The 24,332-nt window shown below is 31.9% G+C and overlaps 1 protein-coding gene across 11 annotated transcripts in view; it reads right to left on the minus strand.

Moving 5' to 3' along the window:
• LOC148629809 (otoferlin-like) overlaps positions 1-24,332 on the minus strand; it is a 123,312-nt gene that overhangs the window by 5,242 nt on the left and 93,738 nt on the right. For all 11 annotated transcript variants that reach the window (XM_088557524.1, XM_088557513.1, XM_088557504.1 and 8 more), the window contains 6 exons: positions 21,924-22,084; positions 18,200-18,339; positions 17,661-17,749; positions 16,237-16,383; positions 8,804-8,994; positions 4,887-5,065 (listed from right to left, as the gene is read on the minus strand). In XM_088557524.1, coding sequence (XP_088413650.1) covers positions 4,887-5,065; positions 8,804-8,994; positions 16,237-16,383; positions 17,661-17,749; positions 18,200-18,339; positions 21,924-22,084 — 907 coding nt within the window. The remainder of the gene's footprint in view (positions 1-4,886; positions 5,066-8,803; positions 8,995-16,236; positions 16,384-17,660; positions 17,750-18,199; positions 18,340-21,923; positions 22,085-24,332) is intronic.

Consider the following 24,332-nt stretch of genomic DNA (forward strand, 5'->3'; position numbering starts at 1 on the left):
AAATGGTAACGTTAGCAGGAGTCTTACAAATCGTGATTGTTAACACCTATAAGGGTCACACCACTATCATGAATGTTTGGAGCTTTAACATATCATATGTGTACATGATAAATCTCTTATAACAGCTGAGCACCTGTCTCTCTAATGCCAATGTCATTTTTAACACCACAAAATTGGATTAAACTATCATGAAATTCATACACCTTCTGCAAATTAAATCTATCAAATAAATACGTTTCTTGTTTAAAAGTACTTAAAACAGTAAAAAAGGAGTCTTCTCCAAATCATGTATGCTTTAACACCTCTTTAGTACATCTGTACTATATTTCATGTTAATAAAAGTGATATGTTCTGACAAAACTTGTTCATGATTGTAGTTCTACATCCTATGGTAGAATTTCAAGTACCATTATCACAGTCAAGGTAACAGACACATTGCTCTTGTCTGGCAACCAGAGAAAGATTTTTTTATGAGCTAGCACACAGAAGCAACAGCAGGCAGGTAGGGATGTCACCCTAAACTAACAAACTGTTCCGCCTACTAGATATTGTCATTCTATCACCTATATATCATATGTTTGGTAGAGAAGCAGCAATAACTTATGAAGTCTTCAGGAATGTCTTGGGATTGAACCCATAATCCTCCACAGTCCAGCACGAAACTACTAGACCACTAAGTCCCAGCAAAGACACCTGCCTTGAAAGAATGAGTAGTTTTTCAAGTAGTTCAAGATGTTATTGTTTCTATTTGAAGAATAAAATTATCTACTTCAACCATGTGCCAAGTCATTTTGACATCAACATTAGAAATGCTTCTAGAGGGAACACATTTATCATCTGAAAAAGACTTCTGTTATAATTAGAGAGATCTACCATTTCCCCCAGAATCAGATTTGCTTATTTATTTTTATAACTTAATGTACCTGGTATACAGATTTGACAATTTTTTTGTTGCTGAAAGATTCTGTGCAAAGTTAGGCAAAATTCAAATGTTAGCCTAGAAACCCTTTTTAAAAAAAAAAAAAAATTAATTTCTGACTCCACCCCTGTAAATATAATTTTTATTAATTTCAGCAAGGAATATCTATGGTTGATACAGTTAGGATTTTTCCTCTTAACACAAGTAAAATCAATTTTAGCCTTCTTTGGCTCTTGGTTGAAGAGCTGAGAGTCAGTGCCAGTGTCCCCATAAGAATGACCTTGTTTTTATATAAAAAGAGAAAATTAATATTTCTTTTAGAAAATCAGATCTAAAACAAATCTTTAGGGATTATAGTAGGTCCATTAATTATTATCATGAATAATGTGAATCTTATAAGTAAACTGGAGATTGTCTTGAGTCTATGTGCTTGATTCCTCATACATACATAATAACATACCAGGGTATGATGTTAACATTTTGTAAAACTTGTCCTATCAGGCAAGTCGATGAAAATTCTATTTGCCCAAATTGAAATTTAGGTTGTCCTTTAGTAAAAGCAAGTTGAAAAATAAATAAATTTTGGTTGTATCCTGGGTACATATGATTTAACTTTTACTTGTCAGAACGGTATTTTCACTTGTCCCGGACAATAGGACAACCTTTAACGTCATACCCTACATACTGGAATCACTCACTATAATCTTAGGTCAGTGCTAAAAAAATAAATAAAATACAAAAACAGTTGACTCTATGAACCATAAATGTTTTGTCTGAATAAATGACATCTTTTGTTAGCCTTCTAATGATCCAGTATAGTTTACAGTCATGATAACACCGCCTGGAGATTAAAGGAAAGAGACAGGATAAATATGTGTACTACTGATTTCCTGCTTTTATGCAATTCTCTTATTTTATATCTACAAATTAAACCTAAAATAATGGACTCAGAAAATTCTTCATCTTAGATTTCAAGAAAAGAAAAGTTGGTTGATAGCGTAGCAAGAATGTGAAAACCTTATTCTCTTTCACAAGGTACTGTTATTAATAATCAGAAAATTACAGGTGTAAATAAATATGACGGAGTCAGGTGCCAGTAGTTTTCCTTGAGGTTAATAACTCTGATTAGTTTTGTCGGAAAACCTAATGAGTTTCTACAGCCAAGGAGAAAAATTGTCTGTCATACAATAGACAAGCAGAAATCATTTGGAATAATATTAGTTATTTGTAAGAATCAAGAAAATGCCATTACTTTGTGAAATTTCTTCTTGATTAAATTTACTATGCCAGAAGTTTTCAAATGAAATTGTCAAGTAAGAAAGAGATCAAATGAGAATACCTCGTGTTACAAAGACAACAGTATAATTAATATTTTATGAAATGAAAACAAGGCATTTTTCCGTGAACTGAGTCTGTGTTATTGTTCTTTTATGTTATTAACACCATTTGAAGTTCATTTTACCTTACACGTTCTTCATGTCTTATAACACTAGCACACATCTATGTAATGTTCTCTAAACCATGACAATTCTGATTTACCTTCACCCAAGGCCAAGTGTTTTAACCCAGAGGAGCATTGACCTGAACAAATATACTAATGGAAAGAAGAAACTGCACACATAATACTTTAGAGACAAAATGCTTTTCTTTCAATATTTTAACACATTTATGTTTTTATCCCAATTCAAATTTCCTGATTGGGAATCATAAAAAAATTGTTTCTAGCAAAAAAAGAGATATGTGGTGCGAAAAATGAATTCACAAATCTGAACTTGAAAAAAAGCAAACAACAACAAATTGTAATTACGATTTCCAACAAAAACTTAATCATCATTCTAGGGAGTGTTTATACTATAAATTTCGCAATAAAACTGACTTTTTTTTTCCATTTTTTACGTAAACTAGAGGCTCTAAAGGGCATTAATCACTCATCTTGCTTCATAAGCAACACTACATTTTTTTGTAATAGCTGCCATTATTTTTCTTGGATAGAAATTCCAGGTGCTCATTCTTAAGCAATATCACTTATATGCAGACTACCCCTATGGAACATTCAAAAGTTTGGTTTTATTTAGATAAGTATTATCAGAGAATAAGATTTCTTTTAACGTTATAACCCCTATCACTATTTATAATAATGAAAAAATGTAAAAGGGCAATTACTCTAACTTGGCTGAATAGATTAATACAAAATTCATGCACAGAAATAGCACATCATGCTGAACACTTTTAACGCATCAGAATTCTGCAAAACCTAGTGGTTATGCAAATATATGCTAAAAACTTCTGTCTGACCCATATGCTCAATGTTAGTAAAGGCTGCCATGTATTTCTGTTAAAAAAATGGTTAACACCAACAGCGACAGATGCCAAGTGATGGCAATGTATGGGCGAGCTTAAAAGTGTGTTTTTCTGTTTTTTGAGTTTCTGAAACTGGAGTTCACATGCAAATTTTGCAGAAAAATGCTCCATCCATTACCTGGGCATTGTGGAAAAAATTAAAGCGAATATCTACAATTTTAAGGATTTTAGGTGTATTTGAAGTTTTGTTACTATTGAATTTAAACAAGGATGCACATTTTCTTTTTTCAGTTCGTATCTTTTAGCTGTTAAGTGATTGTTAGTTTCTTGGTGATTAATCAATGACATTTGTTTATGCCTGTAAAAGGGACGACATGTAAAAAAAATATTCACACAAAATTCCAAGTTAAAAGCATCAGGGTTTTCTCAAGGGATGTAGACGCTATGAAGACTTGGGATGATTATAAACAGTTTGTATGGTAATCTTCAAGATCAACTTATATTCTTTATGTTTTAAGTACTTCTTTGTCTAAGAATCAGGCAAAATGTGTATAATGTGTGGCACGTGAAGGAAAAAAAAACAACAGAGATTTTATTGCACTAACCAAGTATTTATACCCAAAAACCTCCTGAAATAACCATCTGAGTGTTTGTAAAATTAGCCTTTTTAAGATATTGATGCATCAAATTTAGTTGAAATGCACTATGGGAAAATAACAGAAAAATTTTCCCACATTTTTTCCTTATATAAGCAGTAAAAAAATATCTACGTCACAGATGCTTCAGGATAAATTGAAATAGCCATTAAGTTGTTTTCTAGATGTATTGAATATATTGAGGTGAAAAAGATCAAATTGAGAAATATGATGTGCCACCCATTGCCTGATTCTTACACAGAATTGTACTTAATTGCCAAGGGGAGACAAAATTATCATAGCAAACCAATTGTGATGTTGGTCAAACATTCAAACCCAATTTCACTCTATTTATCAGAGTTTGAAGTAACAAATGTAAATTGGCTACGTTTAACAGAATCACAGTAGATGTTTGAGATAAGAAATATCAATGGTAAATATGCTTTTGTTAAATTGTCAATAATTTATCTGTTAGTACTTGATACAAAGGTGCATTTGACATATATATATATATATAAGGGTCTGAAAAATTCTCAACGATGTTAGAACTGTCAAATTTGTGATGCAAATTTTTAGTCATTCCCTCCACGGGACTTGAACTCATACCACTGTGACATCTATGGCAACATCGCCTGCACAAAGTCCAGTGCCCTAGACCATTCGACTCATGCATCATTAATTTGATCCTCTATCCTACATAATAACACCTAGATGAACTTCTGGTACTACAATACATCGTGTACTAAGTTACAACCCTAGATTAATCCTACGAGGAGGAATGACCCGGCCAGCGAAAGCTATATTTTAATATAGGTGGTCTAGACTGGGGCTGGACTTAGTGCAGGCGGTGTTGCCATATATGTCACAGCGGTACGAGTTTGAGTCCCATGAAGGGAACGATAAAAAATTTCTTTAACATAGAAAACCCTGTATTACCTCTATTTAACTACTTGTATCACCTCTATTTAACTACTGGTAGTACATTTGTACTTGTTGTTGCTGAATGTTTCATGTTTGATTTTTGTACTCACTGTAAGTTCATATTCTCCTTCATCATTTTTGACAACAAATGGCCACCATCCTTTAACCCTCTTCTGTTTAAACAAGGACATATGTGGAACAGAACCATCAGTTTTTAACATGTCCAAGGTACATAATTTGGCAGACTTTGCTCCTCGAGGGAAACGATTCAAATCAAGAGTTAGGTCTCCTGGAAATGTAAAGATAGATCTTATTCTTCTCTATAGCCACCTAATTCATTAAAAGCAAATGATGCCTCTAGCTGAAAGAAAATTCTATGGTTAATTGAAAGTTACAGGCACCGCACTGCACTGTACTGCAAACCTAGACATGTATCAGAAAATACACTCAATACTTCTGTTTCTGGGTTCAAGACAATTTTAATCAACAACGTATGCAGTAGAACTTATGAATGCAAGTGTACAAATTAAGAATATTGAAAACCAATGGATAAGATTTTTGCACAATCATGACATAATGATTTTGCAATAATTTTTGTCCAGATTCCAGCTGTTTCACAGAGGCCTACCAATTAATTCACATGTAAAAAACAAAATTGTGATTAATATCAAACAGGAAATCAATTTTTATAGACTTCAGCATTGATCATACAGTATTCATGGACAAGATTGTACTGTAGTTAACTGGTTGATTTTAAAGTTTGTTGTAAGTGAAATTAAGGTTTCTAAGTGTTTCTGTGAGAATGTCCTTCTGTGATGTCATGACTTACAATCACATTTAACTTAATGATTTATTGTAAAATCAATTACTGCTTTTAAAGTAATGTCAGTAAAAGAAATCCATCCCAGTCTTACTCCAATATGCCTGATCTGGAGTGCTGTTTTAATTATTGACAGGTTTTTGAACACTGACCCCATTAGATAAGATACAACAGACCATATATCTACTTATAACTATGTATTAATGTAGTATTTTTGAGATGCAACAGAAAACAGAAGATGCATTTTAGTACAAGTATCAATTTTCATGAAATATACTTTAATGGTATGCAGTTACTCAACCATTGCTCCAGGCAACAAACTTTTATCAATACTAATCTGGTACTGGTTAAAGAAAAATCTACTGCAATCAAAGCCTATAACAGCACATGCAAGGGACATAACTGCTTTTCTCCCAACATTATACTTTAAATAGGGAAATTGACAGGTATTAGAACTTCAGTAAATGCAATGATTTGATCTGTCTATGTTCTTTCTTGTTTCAGTCACTAGTCCAAACCAAAAACTTCAAATTGTTTTTTTTTCAATATATCAAGTAAATGAAATTTTTGAATTTCCACCTGCTCAAATAATTTTTACTGAACTAGGGCATAAATACACAAACCAATCACTTCATATATTCTAACTGTAGTGGATTCCTATATGGATACTATAGGAATCTGCTACAATTAGAATATATCATGTGATTGACCAGATTGTTTTCAGTTAGTTCTCCCGTTTTGTTTAAATGTGAATTTTTGAGAAAGAGTGTCACTTTTAGGCCAAAGTGTTAATGTACTATTCCAGGGTTTAAGTCCATAGCCTTGAGACAAATTTCTAACTCATCCTATATTTAAAAATCAGCAAAAACTCCATAACATATATTTTTTATATGCAGCTTGCACTCAAATGTCAAAAAAAAGGAGGTATTAATGTCAACTTTGAGCACTTCAAGAAATTTCATTTGTATGATTAATGCGAGACATTTCAACAGCTTCTCAGATGAACAAAACCCATAAGTGTCCCTCAATTAACACAACAGTTAGGTGAGAAGAAATTAATCTACAATACCCCTCACAATGTATGTATGTCTGTCGCCTCCATCCACATGAAATCAGAGATATCATATTGATATTGATAAACTTTTCACAGCTTTTAATGCCTTTTACTGAATTCCAACTTAAAAAGGGAATATAGAATTAAATTGGATAGAATGAAAAAACAACATGAGGTAAGCAGGTATCCTCCTACATGGTATCACAATAGGGTCATCATTACACTAAGCCATATTTATCAGTTTTAAGAGAACACAATACCCTCCCCTATGAACAACATCGGCTCAAAATAACAGTTCATACTCATTTACATTTTAAATTGCACTAATTTTGTACTACATTTATGTAGTGGAAATTTTCACAGGATCAGTTAAAATGAAGAATTTAGAATTATCTGACAATTATAGAAGATAAGTTTAACCTTTGAAATACATAAGGTATATTAGTAAATACAGTAAAAATGACATCATATAAAACATGTTGAAAAATTAAATTAAATCATTGGTATGTCCCAGGAGCCTGAATCGCTCACCTGGTTAAATTTTTGCTTTTCAAGGGCAATAACTCTAACAAGAAATTGTCCGACAATTTGACTACATGAAGACTTTGGTGGGATTTATCATAAAGATCATTTCCTCAATCGAAAATTTCATTCTATCTACTGTAATTTTCAAGATATCGACTGAAAACTGCAAAAGAGGTAATTTTTTGCCTTTCAAGGGCAATAACTCTTACATGGAGTTGTCTGACAACTTACATCCCTGGAGACTTTTGTAGGCCTTATAATAAGAATCATTTCAGCAACTGAAAGTTTCATTCTATCTATCATAATTTTCAACATATAGGCTGAAAACTGTAAAAAAAAGTTATTTTTCACCTCTCAAGGGCAATAACCCTTACATGGAGTCATCTGACAACTTTGATCCTTGAAGACTTTTGTAGGCCTTATAATAAGGATGTTTCAGCAATTGAAAGATATTGACCAAACTTAATGATTTTGGAGATATATGCAAAAATCTACTGTCTGACCCCTATGTTCTATTTTTAGTAAGAGCGGCCATGTTTTTTTAACCAATCAATAATCCAAAGGGTCATTTTGTGCAGGATACTCTAAGGAACAGTCGTTATAAGTTTCATGCAAATCTTTTCAGTAGTTTCAGAGGAGATGGCGATGGACCCCTACAAACAAAAAACATACTAAGAAATCTCCCATACAAGTTTCTATATTTAACTGATAAAAACAAAAAATGCTTAAACAAGACAAAATCCTATTCTAAATTGGAGACAGATTAATTACACTGTATTTCTCTTTTAAACAAAAAAAGTGAATAGACTCTATGGACACTTTATTGTCAATAGCCACACCATGAGCATCTGTGGACACTTGTCAATAGCCACATCGTGAGCATCTGTGGACACTGTATTGTCAATAGCCACATCGTGAGCATCTGTGGACACTGTATTGTCAATAGCCACACTTTGAGCATATATGAACAAAATATAGTCAATAGCCATACTGTGAGCATCTATTAACAAAATATTGTCAATAGCCACACTGTGAGCATCTATGGACACTATACTGTCAATAGCCACACTGTGAGTATCTATGGACACTATATTGTCAATAGCCACAACGTGAGCATCTATGGACACTATATTGTCAATAGCCACACCGTGAGCATCTATGGACACTATATTGTCAATAGCCACACCGTGAGCATCTATGGACACTATATTGTCAATAGCCACACCGTGAGCATCTATGGACACTATCTTGTCAATAGCCACACTGTGAGTATCTATGGACACTATATTGTCAATAGCCACACTGTGAGTATCTATGAAAATAGAGGCAGGGTATCACATTGCAAGATTTGTGAAGATCAAGTGTGAAATCAGGAGAGATCTAAAAAAAAAGAATATAACACATTATCTGATGTAATAAAGTAAAGTTACTTCTATTCATAGTAAAATTTTCTGTTGTCAAATGGATTTGATGTGAGAATAAAAGTTTTCCATGAGAATTTTACAATACCATGGAAATTTGACTTTGTGGTAAGCCAACACCACAACAGCTCATTAAAACTGATTCCCCATGAAACACAGTTCTTCCAAAATATTCATATATAGTCAAAAGTAAACTGTTCAACCTACCAAGAAAATCATCAGCAGAGAAATGGTCTGCATCCCACACCTGAAGATTTAGCCGGGGAGGAATCTTTGTTTCTGTTTCGTCCCATGAGAATAGGGTCTCCTTTCGGGAAATAACAATCTTCTCCTCAGCTACCAGGTAATCAAATGGATACAGGAATCTCCAGTTAAAGTTTCCTTCTCCTGTCAAAGATCTAAAATGAAAAGAAATACCACTATATGTATACCAGGACACTGAAAGTTTTAGTTATGGTATGTTTAAAGAAGTTTCATTCCATTTATGGATTGAGAAAGGTCCTGTAAAAGGTACTGTAAACAGTACTAACAAGCCAGTCCTCACCCACCAATTCATAAAACATCAGGCCAGGTAGTGTAAACAGTGCTAACAAGCCAGTCCTCACCCACCAATTCATAAAACATAAGGCCAGGTAGTGTAAACAGTACTAACAACCAGTCTTCACCCACCAATTCAGAAATCATCAGGCCAGGGAGTATAAACAGTACTCACAAAGCAGTCCTCCCCCACTAATTCATAAAACATCAGGCCAGGAAGTGTAAACAGTACTCACAAAGCAGTCCTCGCCCACTAATTCATAAAACAACAGGCCAGGGAGTGCAAACAGTACTAACAAAGCAGTCCTCACCCACCAATTCATAAAACAACAGGCCAGGGAGTGCAAACAGTACTAACAAACCAGTCCTCGCCCACTAATTCATAAAACAACAGGCCAGGGAGTGCAAACAGTACTAACAAACCAGTCCTCGCCCACTAATTCATAAAACAACAGGCCAGGGAGTGCAAACAGTACTAACCAAGCAGTCCTCACCCACCAATTCATAAAACAACAGGCCAGGGAGGGTAAACAGTACTAACAAACCAATTCTCATCCATCAATGCATAAACCATCAACTATGGTAACTGCATAACTATGAATACTACACGTAACTACCAGGTACACATTTTGTACTTTCATAGTACATGTATCAAGTTTTGTCTTAGTTCCTGTTAAGTAATAACTAAATGTTGGATTAAATGATGACCACATTTACATCCTGTTTAAAATATTTTAAAATATTTCTTTCTTTAAATACAATAAGATGATTTAAAAATTGATTAATGTAAATTTATTAAAAAAAAATTTTGCTCTCTACAGACATAACAATAAACTTTGTATTTTATATTTAGACAGATAAGGAGACAAAAAACAAATAACACACAGACAAAATATATACAACTATAGTTGATAGAAACACCTTTTCTGTTATTTGAACATGACTTTATGGGTGTTCAAAACAAGATGCATACCATTTACAAAATTAAAACTGAATCATCACACAATGAAAAAATGATTTTCTGCTTGTTTAATTGAAGCATGAATTAATTGCCCCACAGCTTGAATTAAATGATTTTTCCCTGACTCAATGACCCATATGTAGTATATTAAATTGTGTATGGCTACTAGCATCACAATATGTTACAAGTGGGTATGCAGAATCTGAGTATAAAGTTTCACTGCGCTCCAACAATCCCTCACAAAGTAATGACTCTCTGATGACCTTTTGCAAATCATACATATAAATTTGATATCAAACTAAAGTTTTCTTTTTGCATGAGTGATTTATTTAAAATTCAATCATATGAATACATGCCAACTTTAACACCCAGAAAACAAGTGGTGCTTCTGTTGGAGATCTACCTTTATCAATCTATCTTGCTCTATAAAGGAAACATATTCAACATGGAAATATTATTGAAATTATATATAATCTGATAAAAAATGAACAATTAGTAAAATGATGTAATTTGCAAGAAATTCATCATTATGATATTGATAAAATCTAGTTCTCCAACAAATTGTCACATCAAGAGCCATTACTCAGCATTATTTTCATTTTAACAATAATTGTATTCAGAGAAAAATTTTAAACACTTCATCTTTATATAATAAAGAATATTCCTTATATATATACGTCTCAGAATGTGACAACTCTATTTGCTACACTGCTCCATCGGATCAAATTGATACAGGGATGATAAGATAAACTTATAGCCTAGCTGGCCGAGTGGTCTAGGGCGCTGGACTTAGTGCAGGTGGTGTTGCCACAGATGTCACAGCAGTACGAGTTTGAGTCCCGCGGAGGGAACAACCAAAAAATTTGCAAATTTGACAGTTCTAACATCATTGGGAAGTTTTCAGACCCTTATATGAATCATCTTAATTCAAAAGGCCAGTTTTTTTTCTTTATTTTTCGATAAATCCAGGTCAGATTTTTTTTTTATTTTGCTAGAAATAATAAATTTCCCAACGGTAATGATAAAATATAAATAAAATGTCATTTCTCCTATTTTATCCCAATTATATTGTAATTATTTCAATAAAATGTTCGTGTCAAAAAATTTTGAGTGTCGTCCACAAAAAAAAACAGAGAAAATAAAAACAGCAATTTGCCTAAGATGGATGACACAGGGATTGTAGAACTGACAAGAAAAACAAATGAGGGTAAAGATTTCACACTTTGAAAGAAAGGCCCAAAATTCCACACAATCCATATTGAATAATCGGCTGTCTTATCTGATTTTTAAGTCTATAGTCTGAATCGGCTGATCAGATTTCAGTGAAATTTAAGCATTCTTTGTTGACAAGATTTAAGATGTCCAAAAGGATAAACAGAATAAAAAATATAAATATACTGAAAATTTTATGAGCTATATCATATGTCTTTTAGGCAGATAAAAACCCTGCATAAAACATGATAATTTAACACCTCAAATTTGCAAAAAAATCATCAACAGAAAATGCAGGACATCAAATCTATTTTTAATTCTTTACAAAATATGACATACTCAATTGATTTTACCATGTTAAAATTTAATTTGAAAGGATTGTATTTATTTAAAAAATATAAATGGGTATTCATATATAAAATTTGTGCATTTTGAATAATCTGGACCAGATTAATACAAATTTGACAAAATGGCTAGATATAGCAGCTTTAATAACACCTATGTGTACTTATAAAAATGTTAGTGACCAACTGAATTTTTCAGACAAGATAAATCATTTAATATTGAAAAAAAGACACAAACCACTAACAAGCTAAAAAGTATAAAAGTAAATTAAAATGTTCTATACTCTGCCAAGGGCTAAGTCCAGTTCAGTCCAATTTTGAAGCTGGAACATATTCTTATGCCATTGGTAATTCTCAGATTCAATAAATGTTGATAAACCTATTTTCAGTATGATGTTTTATTTGTATTTGTATTTGTTTTTTTTTTTAACTTAAATTAAAAAAAATGATTATTGCCAATAAATTGCATGTTATTGACAATACCACAATTAATATATTTAAAACATTTTCTGTAGTATTAGAGATATTGCACTCTAAAAATTTGATGACAGATGGACAGAAGAAAAAAGTGAAAAAAATAGGGTATGTGCATTGGGTATGTTAAACTCTTTTCAGTGGTCATAATCTAGAACAATATTCTGAATGTAACAAAAATAAATCACAAAAAAGTTTGTTAATGTGACTTGTATTAAGAAATTTCATCTTTTTATAACCAAGATAGCAAATGGTATCTGTCTATCCTAAAGTGGTAAGGCCAAACCTACTTACAGATCATTCAAAAGAACTTCAGGTAATTTTGCACCTGATCACAGAAACAAAAAAGTTTTTAATACATTCTAGATAATCCTTCTTTTGAAAGAAAACAGTAGCAACAGATATCAGAAAGGGTAGACAGCAAAATATATGTTTCTCTGCTTTTTTTAAAGAGTAGTCGATGAAACAAAAAACCCACCCTCAGCCCCAAGATGATGATTTCTGCTCATCATATGTTTTTATTTCAATATGACCCAAAACCCATCTAAAAACTGAAGTCATAACTCACAACAATTTGTAATTATTGCATCCATGCAAATCGTGACGATGGAAATTTGAGATGAAGAAACTGATCTTGATTATGTGGTATTAGGATGTATCGGGTTGTTTCCGTAGGGATGTTCAGTTTTAGTACAGCTGTCCAATTGGAGATATTTGACGATATAATTCATTTTATATTTTATTGCTGGCTCTAACCAACATCAAAACAAATCTCAATCAGTAAATTCACACTTTAAAATCACAATTGTATTTAATTTTGTGATAAATTTCTTGTTTTCACTTTCAAACCACATTTTTCAGCAGGAAAACTACATATTTATTCAAATTCTCCACACCTAAAATATATACTAAATGGCCCTACATTAATTAGGGTAATACCTTAACAAACAGAACAGAATTTTCTTTAAAGAAAATGAATCTTTAAGGACAAATTTATCAATCACTTGATGTAATTATCATACATCAGTTTATAGATAGGAGCCAAAACAATCATACTTTGTTCAACACACCAGGCAGGTACATAGCCAGGTATTTGGGGGGAAAGGGGTAATAATGCATCAAGGATTTTGGTACGTACACTTCTTATGCCCACACTATTTATGCATCAAAGAAGAAGAAACTGAAAACAAAATTGATTGAGGATTTGAAAAAGAATGAAGAGATATTGTGATTACAGTCACATTTATTTCTGCATTTTTTTTCAGTCAACATAAAACACACAAGAACCTGACAAAAATGGATTTTCATAAAATGCAACATTTCCAAAACAGAAAAATACAACTTCTTTATTTTTGAAAAAAATCACCTTAAAAAGCAACCATGAATAGCAATATACTAACTAACTGACATTTTTCATCTCAGTGGGTTTGTTGTCTCTTTGACATATTCACCATATTCATTCTTGTTATACTCATAGATTAGAATATGTCCCCAAATATTTAGCAAGAAGAATTGACTGTAATCTAGAAAAGATAAATCTTGTTTTCCTCTCAATTTTTCATGACACAGTACACTGGGTATTAAAAAATAATAAAGTTTGTTAAACAAATTTAATATTAAACATTTTGTTAAAGCAAATAAGTTATAAACATGGCAGCATAATACGCTCCTAAACTTGTTGAAGTTGCCTTTAACCAAGTTTTATATGTATCTCTTTCAAGGGAGCTAAGTCAAGAGGAATATCACCTGTTACAATATATATTAACTGTGGAAATGAAAATACTTCTTAAAATCTGGAATAAGTCATTTAAATGCAGACAAACAAGGGTAAAAAGAATTTTATTTGTATAATTTGCATTTTTTGGACTAATTGCTAATCCTATTTATGACTGTTTTAATCATTAAAAGACAATAACTTCTACAAATTAACATGCATAAAACTATATTTCTGCCGTGTCAAATTTCCGCAGCGAATAACTTTTATTGTCAGGTAATGACATTATCGTTGTTACAAAGGAAGAACAAAAAAAGTCAATTCAGGTGACACAGGTTTGAAGCCAATTTTTACCTGCCCCGGCAGTTTAATTGATGTCCAACCAACGTTTTTATATGTTAACAAAAGCAGTTCACAATGTTAAAGTCCATTTATAATGACAAATACCAAAGGGTAAAATGGGGTCATGTTGGATACAAATTAAAATACAAAGAATTGAATACAATGGAATGGTCAGCTCTTGGGTATTTAGACAACTCTGACACCATGTGATTTGTCAGTGTATATAATTTTGTGTACCAGTGGTATACCAATATCCCACATTACAACTGTGGAGAAGTCATCTCAGGCTAAATACAGGGTTCATGTGTCACAAACACACACAAGGGTCTAACTGGTCGGACTTTAATAAGCTGAATAAAAAGTTAACTGTTTCCTAATCTGGTCTACTTGATATACTGTGTAAAACAGACACCAAATTGTAGGTTTTATTGTTAAAAAGACTAAACTTCATGGATTGTACTGTATGGCATGTGACTGTACAATAAATTTGTGACAGGTGACTTAGTCAGCTATGTTTATAAACAATGTTATTTTGATGGGCACATGCCAAGTGACACTGACTTACTGACCAAATGACAAATACTGGTATTAGAAAAGGTTGGAAAAAACCAGTACTGGACTTTTAATAGTCAAACAGCATTCAAAGTACAAATAAATTATTAGGACTGGATAGATTGAGAATGCTGAACACACGGTCATGCCCATGAACATGTATATAATTCAGCTTAACGGCTAGTACTACCAATTTATATATAATTCAGCTTAACGGCTAGTACTACCAATTTATATATAATTCAGCTTAATGGCTAGTACTACCAATTTATATATAATTCAGCTTAACGGCTAGTACTACCAATTTATATACTGCCAATGATAGAATTGATTCATAATGCAGAAAAAAATCTGAACAAACCATGAATTTCAATCTACAAACACGATATTTTTAGGAAACTATAGCCATTTCTGTAGACAGATCTGTAGAAATCCATACATTCATCCTATACTTAAATCAACCAACTCAAGAACAATAACTCTTGTATAATGCCAATGTCAGGTACAATCTGTATATTTGCAACAATGGAATGATAAACGAAGAAAGGTTATGTGGTCTATAACTGTTTCTGTATATTTAATAAAAGTAAATTTTGTTGGTTTTTGACATAAATTGTCTCCTATCTGATATGAATAAAGACTGCTGCTTAATATGAAGTTTGTACAAATGTACTTTTGATCTCTCAATTAACTCATTGTTGATAGAAAGCAATATAATCCTTACTCTAGCAAAATCAAATTCACTTTTAATCATAACTTAAGTAATATTATTCAAACCACAGGCACTGAGGTTACTTCAAATAGACAGAGAAAAAAAATCACTTCAGTCAAACTTTATCTTTTAATATTAGTATAAAAATCTAATAAATAAATCATCAAAAAAGTTTGATGATGTCACCATAATATAGCACAACTATCAGATGATAGAGAAAATTACTTAATCAGAGAACAGTTACTGATGAAATTAAATGAATACTATATAAATACATATAAATGATCAATAAATAATAACATTAACCAAAACAAAATTAGAATAAGTACATGTACATGTATATGCTTGACAAAGCCAAACTAGGACCATTTACCTCTCATTCTTTTAATTCATGACCTTTAAAGCCACCTTTGAAGAATTTCACTTATCCCAATCCACACTTATCACTTACCATCTTCACTTATCAGTTACTCTTAATTTTTCATATCTTTTTTTGATTAAATCTCTTATTATATTCTCCTACCTTTTTCGCCCCTCTCCCCTATCCATTTTCATACATTTAAGGCATATCAGTATTTTGTGTATTTTCCTGTCCTTTCTACCAATCTTTCACAATCTGGTAATTATCTGCACCTTCACTGAAAACTAATTGATTCCCCAATTCTAGCTACATACATATGGTAAAATTAGTATTTTGTATTATGTTCTGTCCTTTCAAACGACACCTTACTGGTACTTATATATTCTCTCCCCTCCTGAAACCCAACTTCTCCCCTATTTCAAGCAACATACCTATAATGTATGTCAGTACTTTGCATATCCTCTTGTCCTTTCATCCAACCCTTTACGTAAATATCACTCATCTTCTCTCCGGTAAAGAAGGCATCATCTTCCAGAACAACATCATCCGTGTTCCAAATAATACATCGAAGTTCAAAACTACAAGAATATAACAAAAGCATATTAGAAGCTACCAATAGTAAGCAGTAGCTTGATTAAACGTTAACCCATTCCCTTGTCATTAAAAACAGTTTACCCTTCAACCTAAACAAGTCACTAATAACCTTCTATTCTATAGGTTCTAATATTCAAAAAGTTTTTATGGCAGGATGAACAGATAAAGGATGATGGCATCAATCTGTTCCCTTCAAAACTTTGTTGGGTAAAGGAAAATATAGACAAGAGTCTCCAGGAAACCTAAATTGCCCATCTGGGACCTGAGCTGGACATGAGTTAATGTTGTTGATGAGGAAGCAAATTACAAAGCAGCCTTCATCCATCAAAACTTGAGTAGCAATCCTCATATCAAGATTGGTTTTCATTTCTTTAGTTTTAGCAGAGTTATATCATTAGCCTAAATGTGTTGCCCAATAGTTTCATTATGGAATATTAAGTGGCCACAGTTGATAACTGAACATCTTGAGGGGCACAATAAGTATAGTAGTTATTCAAATCAACAACTGAACGAAGTTTCAAATATTTGCTCATGAATTTTACGAGATGATTTTTTCAAAAAGGGTCAATTAGAAGCTTAAATAAATGCTCACATCTTGTTTAATCAATCAAAAAAAAAATAATTTAGTGTTGGTGGAAGACTTTCCATTAATCATTCCAACAAAGTTTTATGAAATCTACTCAGTGGCTACAGAGGCATGGACATTGTTAATGATAGAAGGCAATGCCAAACACAAAATGAAAACTAAAGCTCACATTGACTTTCAATCCAGGTGTGCTAATAAAACCAACAAAGACGTTCTTATGTTTTTAGTTTTAATAAATTAAACATCACACAATCAATTGCTGAAAAGTTACTCTGAAAAATTGTATGGACTTTCAAATAAATGTTTAACAAAGCAGAGTAAATGCAGTAATGATGCTTTCAGACACCTGTCTTCAAAAGGAAAAACAACTGTTTTGTTGAGTATCCATTCAAATATGCAATTTTCATTTGTTGTAGATGTTTATTCTACTTTAACCAACAGTGAAGTTTGATTTTTTAGTATTGTTAATTCTGTCTAAACCAAAATCCCTTTCAAAAAGGAAATTTTGTTCCCATGCAGCTGTTCAGTTTTCCCACATACAAAATGCATAAGATAAAAGGAGCATTCAGATTATGTCTGGTTTCGACAGGTTTTTGGTCTATTCAGGGTTCAATTTAGACAGGTTTAAATGCAAAGAAAATTAAAAAAAGAAATACTGTCTTTGACAAAGCTTACCTCTTGGGTTTTCTAGGGCTGATATCCACAGGAGGTCCAGGGGAAGGCATATCCATGGGAAACATATCTACCCACATTTCTACTTTACCCTGAAATACCAGTTAAAAGGTCAACTAATCAGAATTGTTTGATAATATATTACATCTTATTTTCAAACAAGAAAGAAAACTCAGCTTAATTGATAAAAGAATTGTTTGTCAATCATTCAGTACATAAGCAGCATGTATTTGGCATGTATACCAAATAAGGATAGATATGTTTTATGTACATAACCTTAGTTGTCTACATAAAACATACTTACTTCAACCAGTATTCCTGATACAGTGCTGCATGGACATTAATATTACCATATATAAGGCAAGGTTAGCTATGTGCCATACAACTTGAGTTTACTATTACCCCATGTGACAGTAACTTACATAATAATATAACAAGGGCAACAGAAAGCATGACATCCCTGTGATAATCAGCAACCTTGACCAGTGACCTGTAACCTTGAAAATCAATAGGGTTTTATATAAAAATTATCTTCTTCTGACCTGTTCTATTCCAGGTTTATCTGGATTATACAGTGGTCTGGTTTCTATGTGTTCTGGGACCAGTTTACAACCAACTTTAGGAATTTCCTCCCAGTGTTTTAGAACTTGTAAAGCTAGATTTTCTTCTGTGTTCTGTGCTCCTGGAAAGACAGATGTGGATGTTTTATTAATTTATTATACAGATTTTTACAGATCATGCTAATGGTGATAAGTTGATGAGTTTTGATAAAAAAAAAATATAATAAAATAAAAATTTGATTTTTGTCCAGTACATGTACATGTATTACAAGATTATTCTCTAATACATATATTATGTTCCATAGCATCAGGTTTGATTTCATAAAGATTAAGTTGAACAGTTTTTTTTTCAACTATCATCCAGTAGATAAAAATATGTAATGGTTAGAATAACATATGTAATGGTTAGGATAACATATGTACATCACTATCAATATCAATACATTGTACATCAGATAATTTTAACAATGAACTCTATAAATAGAAATGTTAATCTTTCTCAGTCTTTATTTTTTGTGTCTTCAGATTTAGTAGAATGAAAATTATATGTAAAATATCAAAACTTCAATTTTGCAAGACCTTATATTGTGAAATTTAAAAGTTTTAAAAAAAATTTAAAAAATTTTCCTGCTATACAGTGTACCTCTAACTTGTTGAGAGAGGATAATATAAAAACTCTCAAAAATAAAAATATTTGAACTGTTAATTTTATATATTAATTCAAATTCCTTGAACATCTATAAATATATTTCTCAAAATCACATACTGAGTGAAACAGTTATATATATTCACGGAAACTACAACAAAAATCCAGAATCATAAAAAAATGACAAATGGAAAACATGACAGCTATAGATTTACACCCTCTGCCAAGATTACCAATACTACAGTTGAAACTGAACCAAGATAAATCTACTATTACAGGAATTTCCATTATAAAGGAAATAAAATTCAAATTTAGAAAATGTATCGAATGACAAGGGTAAAGCTGATGTTATTGAGAATTAAATCATAGCTCTTTTTATGGAAGATAAAATAAATTATTGTTGCATCATCAAAAGTAATTATTTCCTTATTACGAAATTATAAAAATCTCTATCATTGTAGGTAGTAAAAGCAGAAAGTGGTACAATATTGGTATGATATACAGTCTTAGGATGAAGTAATCAAATAAGCTAACAAAATGTTACATTATTGGTCTGTTTCCTGACTAGAACATATTGGGCAGGGAACCAGTAATTAATCAACCAACCAAATCATTTATCACTAACTCATTTAGGTGGTAATAATCTAATAGAAAACTCATAACATTCTGTTCTGAACATGGTATAATCTGGTACTGTACAGAGTAGAGTCAGAATGACATGACCAAAGAGCATTAATAAACAAAGCTTAGCATGACCTTGACATTACCTTTAGTGTCCTCTAAGCAAATTTCAATTACCAACTGTCAGGAAAAAATACTTCACTTTTAGGTCATAAAAACAGTGAAGTCACCTGATTATAATTACACAAAGGGCAAAAATCAATAATAAAGGACAGGACACTGAGACAAAGGTAGAATTAATATTTGATTTTGCATAAAAAATGTGTGTCTCTCTACAATCTTATGATTAAGTTCAATGCCTACAAAATTCATTAGAACTAAAATTATAAGTAATATGCACAATCCAATAACATGTCAGGGCTATCTACAAAATTTCATGAAAGTTGGAGCAGCAGTTCTGAAGAGTTGCTCGTACAAAAGTGATGGACAGACAGCGGGACAGAGCAAAAACAATGTCTCCGAAACAAACCGAGACATAATTTGACAGATTTATTTGTTTAAAAATCACAATCACATGTTTTAAACCCTAAATGTGTGATCACAGTACTCTGTAATGATCTCGTGTTTCAGAAACATTTCATTAATTCCCTGACATCATCAAATACTCGGGTTATGGAATTGAAAAAAAAAATGTAGGCCAAAATAAAAAGGAATAAAACTGATTAGATGTCCATGCCAAAAAGGTGTTAGATGACAACCAAGCCTCAACAGTTCATTAGGTTTGTGATACAGGCCATTTTATTTTGAAGAAAGCACAATATTGCTGCAATAACATTTCCCCTAAAATAATTTCTTCATTTTATTGTATTTTTTTGCAGAACCATTCATAGCTGAAATTTTTTCAGCATACTCTTTACACAAACAGTAGTGCTAAAATAGTGTGAAGGAAGACAGTTTTTGACAGATAGGAAAACCAATGGCAGTACATTTCAAACAGTGTTCAAATGATTGAAAAAACTTCCTAAATCACAATGGAGATGCACTTAGAAGAATACAAAAATTATTTCTATGGTGCATTGAATATAAGTTATAAGCTTCCAGGTGATCGTGTATGGTTATTTAGACAGTCAGTCAATTCTGTTGGAGGGTGAGGCGTTAGCCGAATCCCTCCAACAGATCTACTTCATACATGGTCACCTGGAAGCTTATAACATTTTTGTACAATTTTAATTGTCTATATTATGGGGACATAAATAACTTTGTACTGAACTATATGTGGTTACTGGGTAAAATCTATTTTTGTCTTGATGTCCAGGATAAATATACAGACTGGCCAGTGGCATGATTGAACTATCTTTGTCATGGCATTCAGGTCAAATTGTTTCAAAGTGCAAACTTAGAGTGCTTCATTTCATTGATAGTGTTATTTAAGTCTCAATGTCATTCTCATGTGTAGATGGACATTCTTTTCATATTGTTCATTCAAATATATTCATCAATGGCAAATGGATTTTCTATGTATCATCCTAATTTGCATATTCCTGCTTTGGTTATTTGGATGAATGGTTTTATCCTATCACGAGTGGTCAACATAACACATACAATATATTTCAGCTATACAAACTTTAGACTTTTTTTGAGACCTATCACTCTTACAGTAGAACTTGCCAGTATATAAAAATAACAGCATCTCTAAACAGGAACGATCACCAGTATAAAAACTAAAAATTGTTTTTTTTTAAATACAAGTATGACTTTTTACTGAATTTCCCAATTAAACAGTCTAGTACATGTACATGTATAACTACTTTCATGAGATAAATTAAAATGAAAGGTCAGTGTTAAAGGTCATATCACCAACCCTCGTAAACAACACATTGTCTTGTGGTTTTCCAATTTCTAACTGTTTTAAATAATTTTTTAAAATGGTTAATTATTATGCAAAATAAATCTACATCAGCACTGAGAGTAAAAGTATAATGTAAAACTATGTTGTGCGTATTTATTCAACTAATAATCAAATAAAACAGAAACTGCCAGAACAAATTCAAAGAAGTTACAGCTCAGGCACGTTTTGATAAATTCACAAAGGAAGATAAATTAACTGGTAACATGGCAAATGTTAAAATCTTTCTATTAAAGACAAATCAGTTGCCATCAGGACACCATTAGAGCAAATCAATTCCACAAAATTTGACCTTAAGTCCAAAAATAAAGGTCAAAGGTCATAACCCTATATCTAGTGACAAAAAAATTACAGTTACAGAAGTTACAATTTTTTTTTAGCCATGTTGTGTCAAAGTAATGTGATCTCACTAGTAGACAGAAAAATGTCAGTATTAGATAAACAAAGCATCTCATCTTGACCTATATGGCTCTCTGTGATACTCTTTGTCTTCACTCCAAAAAATTGTCTTTAATTTTTTACTCTATACCTACCATCTTCTTCAACTTCTTCTTGTATCTTGCCTGTGAAGATACGGTTTGCTACCCTGACTTTACCAGGTTGGTAGTGTGGCCCATCAACTTTGCCATCTTTACATAATTTTGCCAGAATCTGTGTTGGCTTCAAGGGGTCCCTCCAGGCATTGTATCCTGACCTATTACAAAACAAAAACAAAATAAAATCCTTCATTTAACACTTAATCACATGAAGAAGAATCATCCAGAAATAAAAATCATCAAAATATTAAAAAAAAAAACTGAGTTGAGTTCAGTTTAAGATACCCCTCCCAGGTTCACCATACCAGTAACCATTTGGTTAAAATATAAACTAAGAGCTCAACCAGGAAGTTGATGTTGCTTCAGTCTGATATCTGATTCCTGTGAGGAAGCAAAGACAGATGGATGGACACCATGATTACAATATACCTCCAACAATCATAAAAAAGCATGTAAAAGTCAAATTGATATAGAACCATCAGTTCCAATTCCGAAAAGGAAACATATTGGATCAAAGGATCAAGAAAAGGATAACAACAAAATGACTGACAGACAGACTGATAGACAGATTGACAGACATTTTAGCAACCAGACTACTATTGACAAGCCAGTGATTAAACAGTGTTAAGCTAACTACTGTAAACATAAACTGAAAGAACAATCATATGAATAACCTTAAATTTATGACCATCTTTATACAACGGTTACAAAACAAATGAACAATCAAGCAGTCATAACATCTTTTCCCTGTCAATTATAAAACACATCTACAACAGAACATTCAAAGTCAATCAATGCCAAATACAACCAACAATTCATTTCCTTTCTGCTAGTTAATTTGCATGAGTGCACATCCAATATTTTCTTGTTTGGTATTTCATGTTGCACCTTTCAATCAGTTACAAATGTTTTAGGACCATACTAATATTTATCTTTTTATTTCCAGATATTGCACATTAAGACGAGCTTTACTTCCTGTTGTCCATGATATATGGATTTTTTCTATCAAATGCTTGTCAGAAGTCAGAGATGGTCGGCACTACATAGCAATACGCAACAGGAAATTAGCCGTGGGTATAGACATCGTAATGTTCAGCTCTAAAATGAATGGAGAAAATCATTTCCGGCGTACAAAAACAAACAACCATTTCCTTATTAATTGATATCCATAAAGGGGAGAAAAACTGCCAGTTTATATTGGAAATAACTTATTTGGTCAAAATATGGCCACTATAAAATACAAAAAAATGATTTTTTTTAATTGTCTACTTGACAGTATATTTATAAACCATTATCATTTCATACTAAAGTTACTGTCAATTCAAACAAATTCTTTCTGTAAAAGCACTTATATTTATAGATATTAAATTTTATGGTCTATGGAAAAAATGTATTTGTATAAATTCTTGAATTCATGGACTTGAAACATCCACTGTACAAATGAATGAAAAAAAATCCATTGTTTTGCCTCAAGTTTAAGACATTTAATGAACAATTTAATATTTATTTCTGTCTCTGAAGAAGTAATCTAAATCATGCGATGCACCATTCAGGTTATTTCAAAGACAGAAAAGATATCACAGTAATTCCTTTTACATGTAACTTGATTTAAGTATTAAAATTTAACAAGTAGATCATTAAAAATGGTTGATGATGCCAGTCACATACCAAAATTTATTCTATGAGATGATAGATTTAAACTTTCTATCCAATTAGAAAGTGTGTTACATCTGAAATTAATTGACATAATAATTACTATTGCAAGAGAGCTGAAAGTTATTACAAAAAACTCAAGATGACTATATTGAGAAAATAAGGAAATCTGTAGGCTGATAAAATGTATGCTGGTAAAAAGCTCAACAAAGTTAAGGTTTTGTATTAGCCAACTTTGACTTCTCATCTTTTCTTATCTTAACGTAGGCTGTTTAGTGGAGAGACTATTCAACATTTTTCACTGTTTCTTTTCATCACATTTTTTCCCTTTTCTTTATACATTAAGTAGAAAACAAGAAGATGATATGTATATCTATATTACAGAAATACATTAGCAGAATACAAACAAGGCAGAGACAACTCCATTAATTTGTCCATCATATAAAAAAAAGATCCATATTTTCATAGAAAATATTGCTTCCTGAAAATTTTAAAATATTAATCACTACAATAGCATGGTGATGGATTTAGTTAATTAAATCCCCTGCAATCTAAAACGCTACAATCTCCCGAAGGAATTGTCCTTTATTGTTAGGAATCATCGTAACGCATTAATCACTAAACATGATCAGAAGTTGGACAATGCATCTATACTCGGTAAAAAATTACGATCATTTCTGTTATATAACAAATAACCCTTCAGATTATCAATGTTACCAAATTATTCAAACACGCTTTCTTGTACAATTTGTG

Source organism: Perna viridis, chromosome 1 (genome assembly GCF_037379345.1).
Source record: "Perna viridis isolate PV_CMFRI_1.1 ecotype Kerala chromosome 1, ASM3737934v1, whole genome shotgun sequence".
Lineage (NCBI taxonomy): Eukaryota > Metazoa > Mollusca > Bivalvia > Mytilida > Mytilidae > Perna > Perna viridis.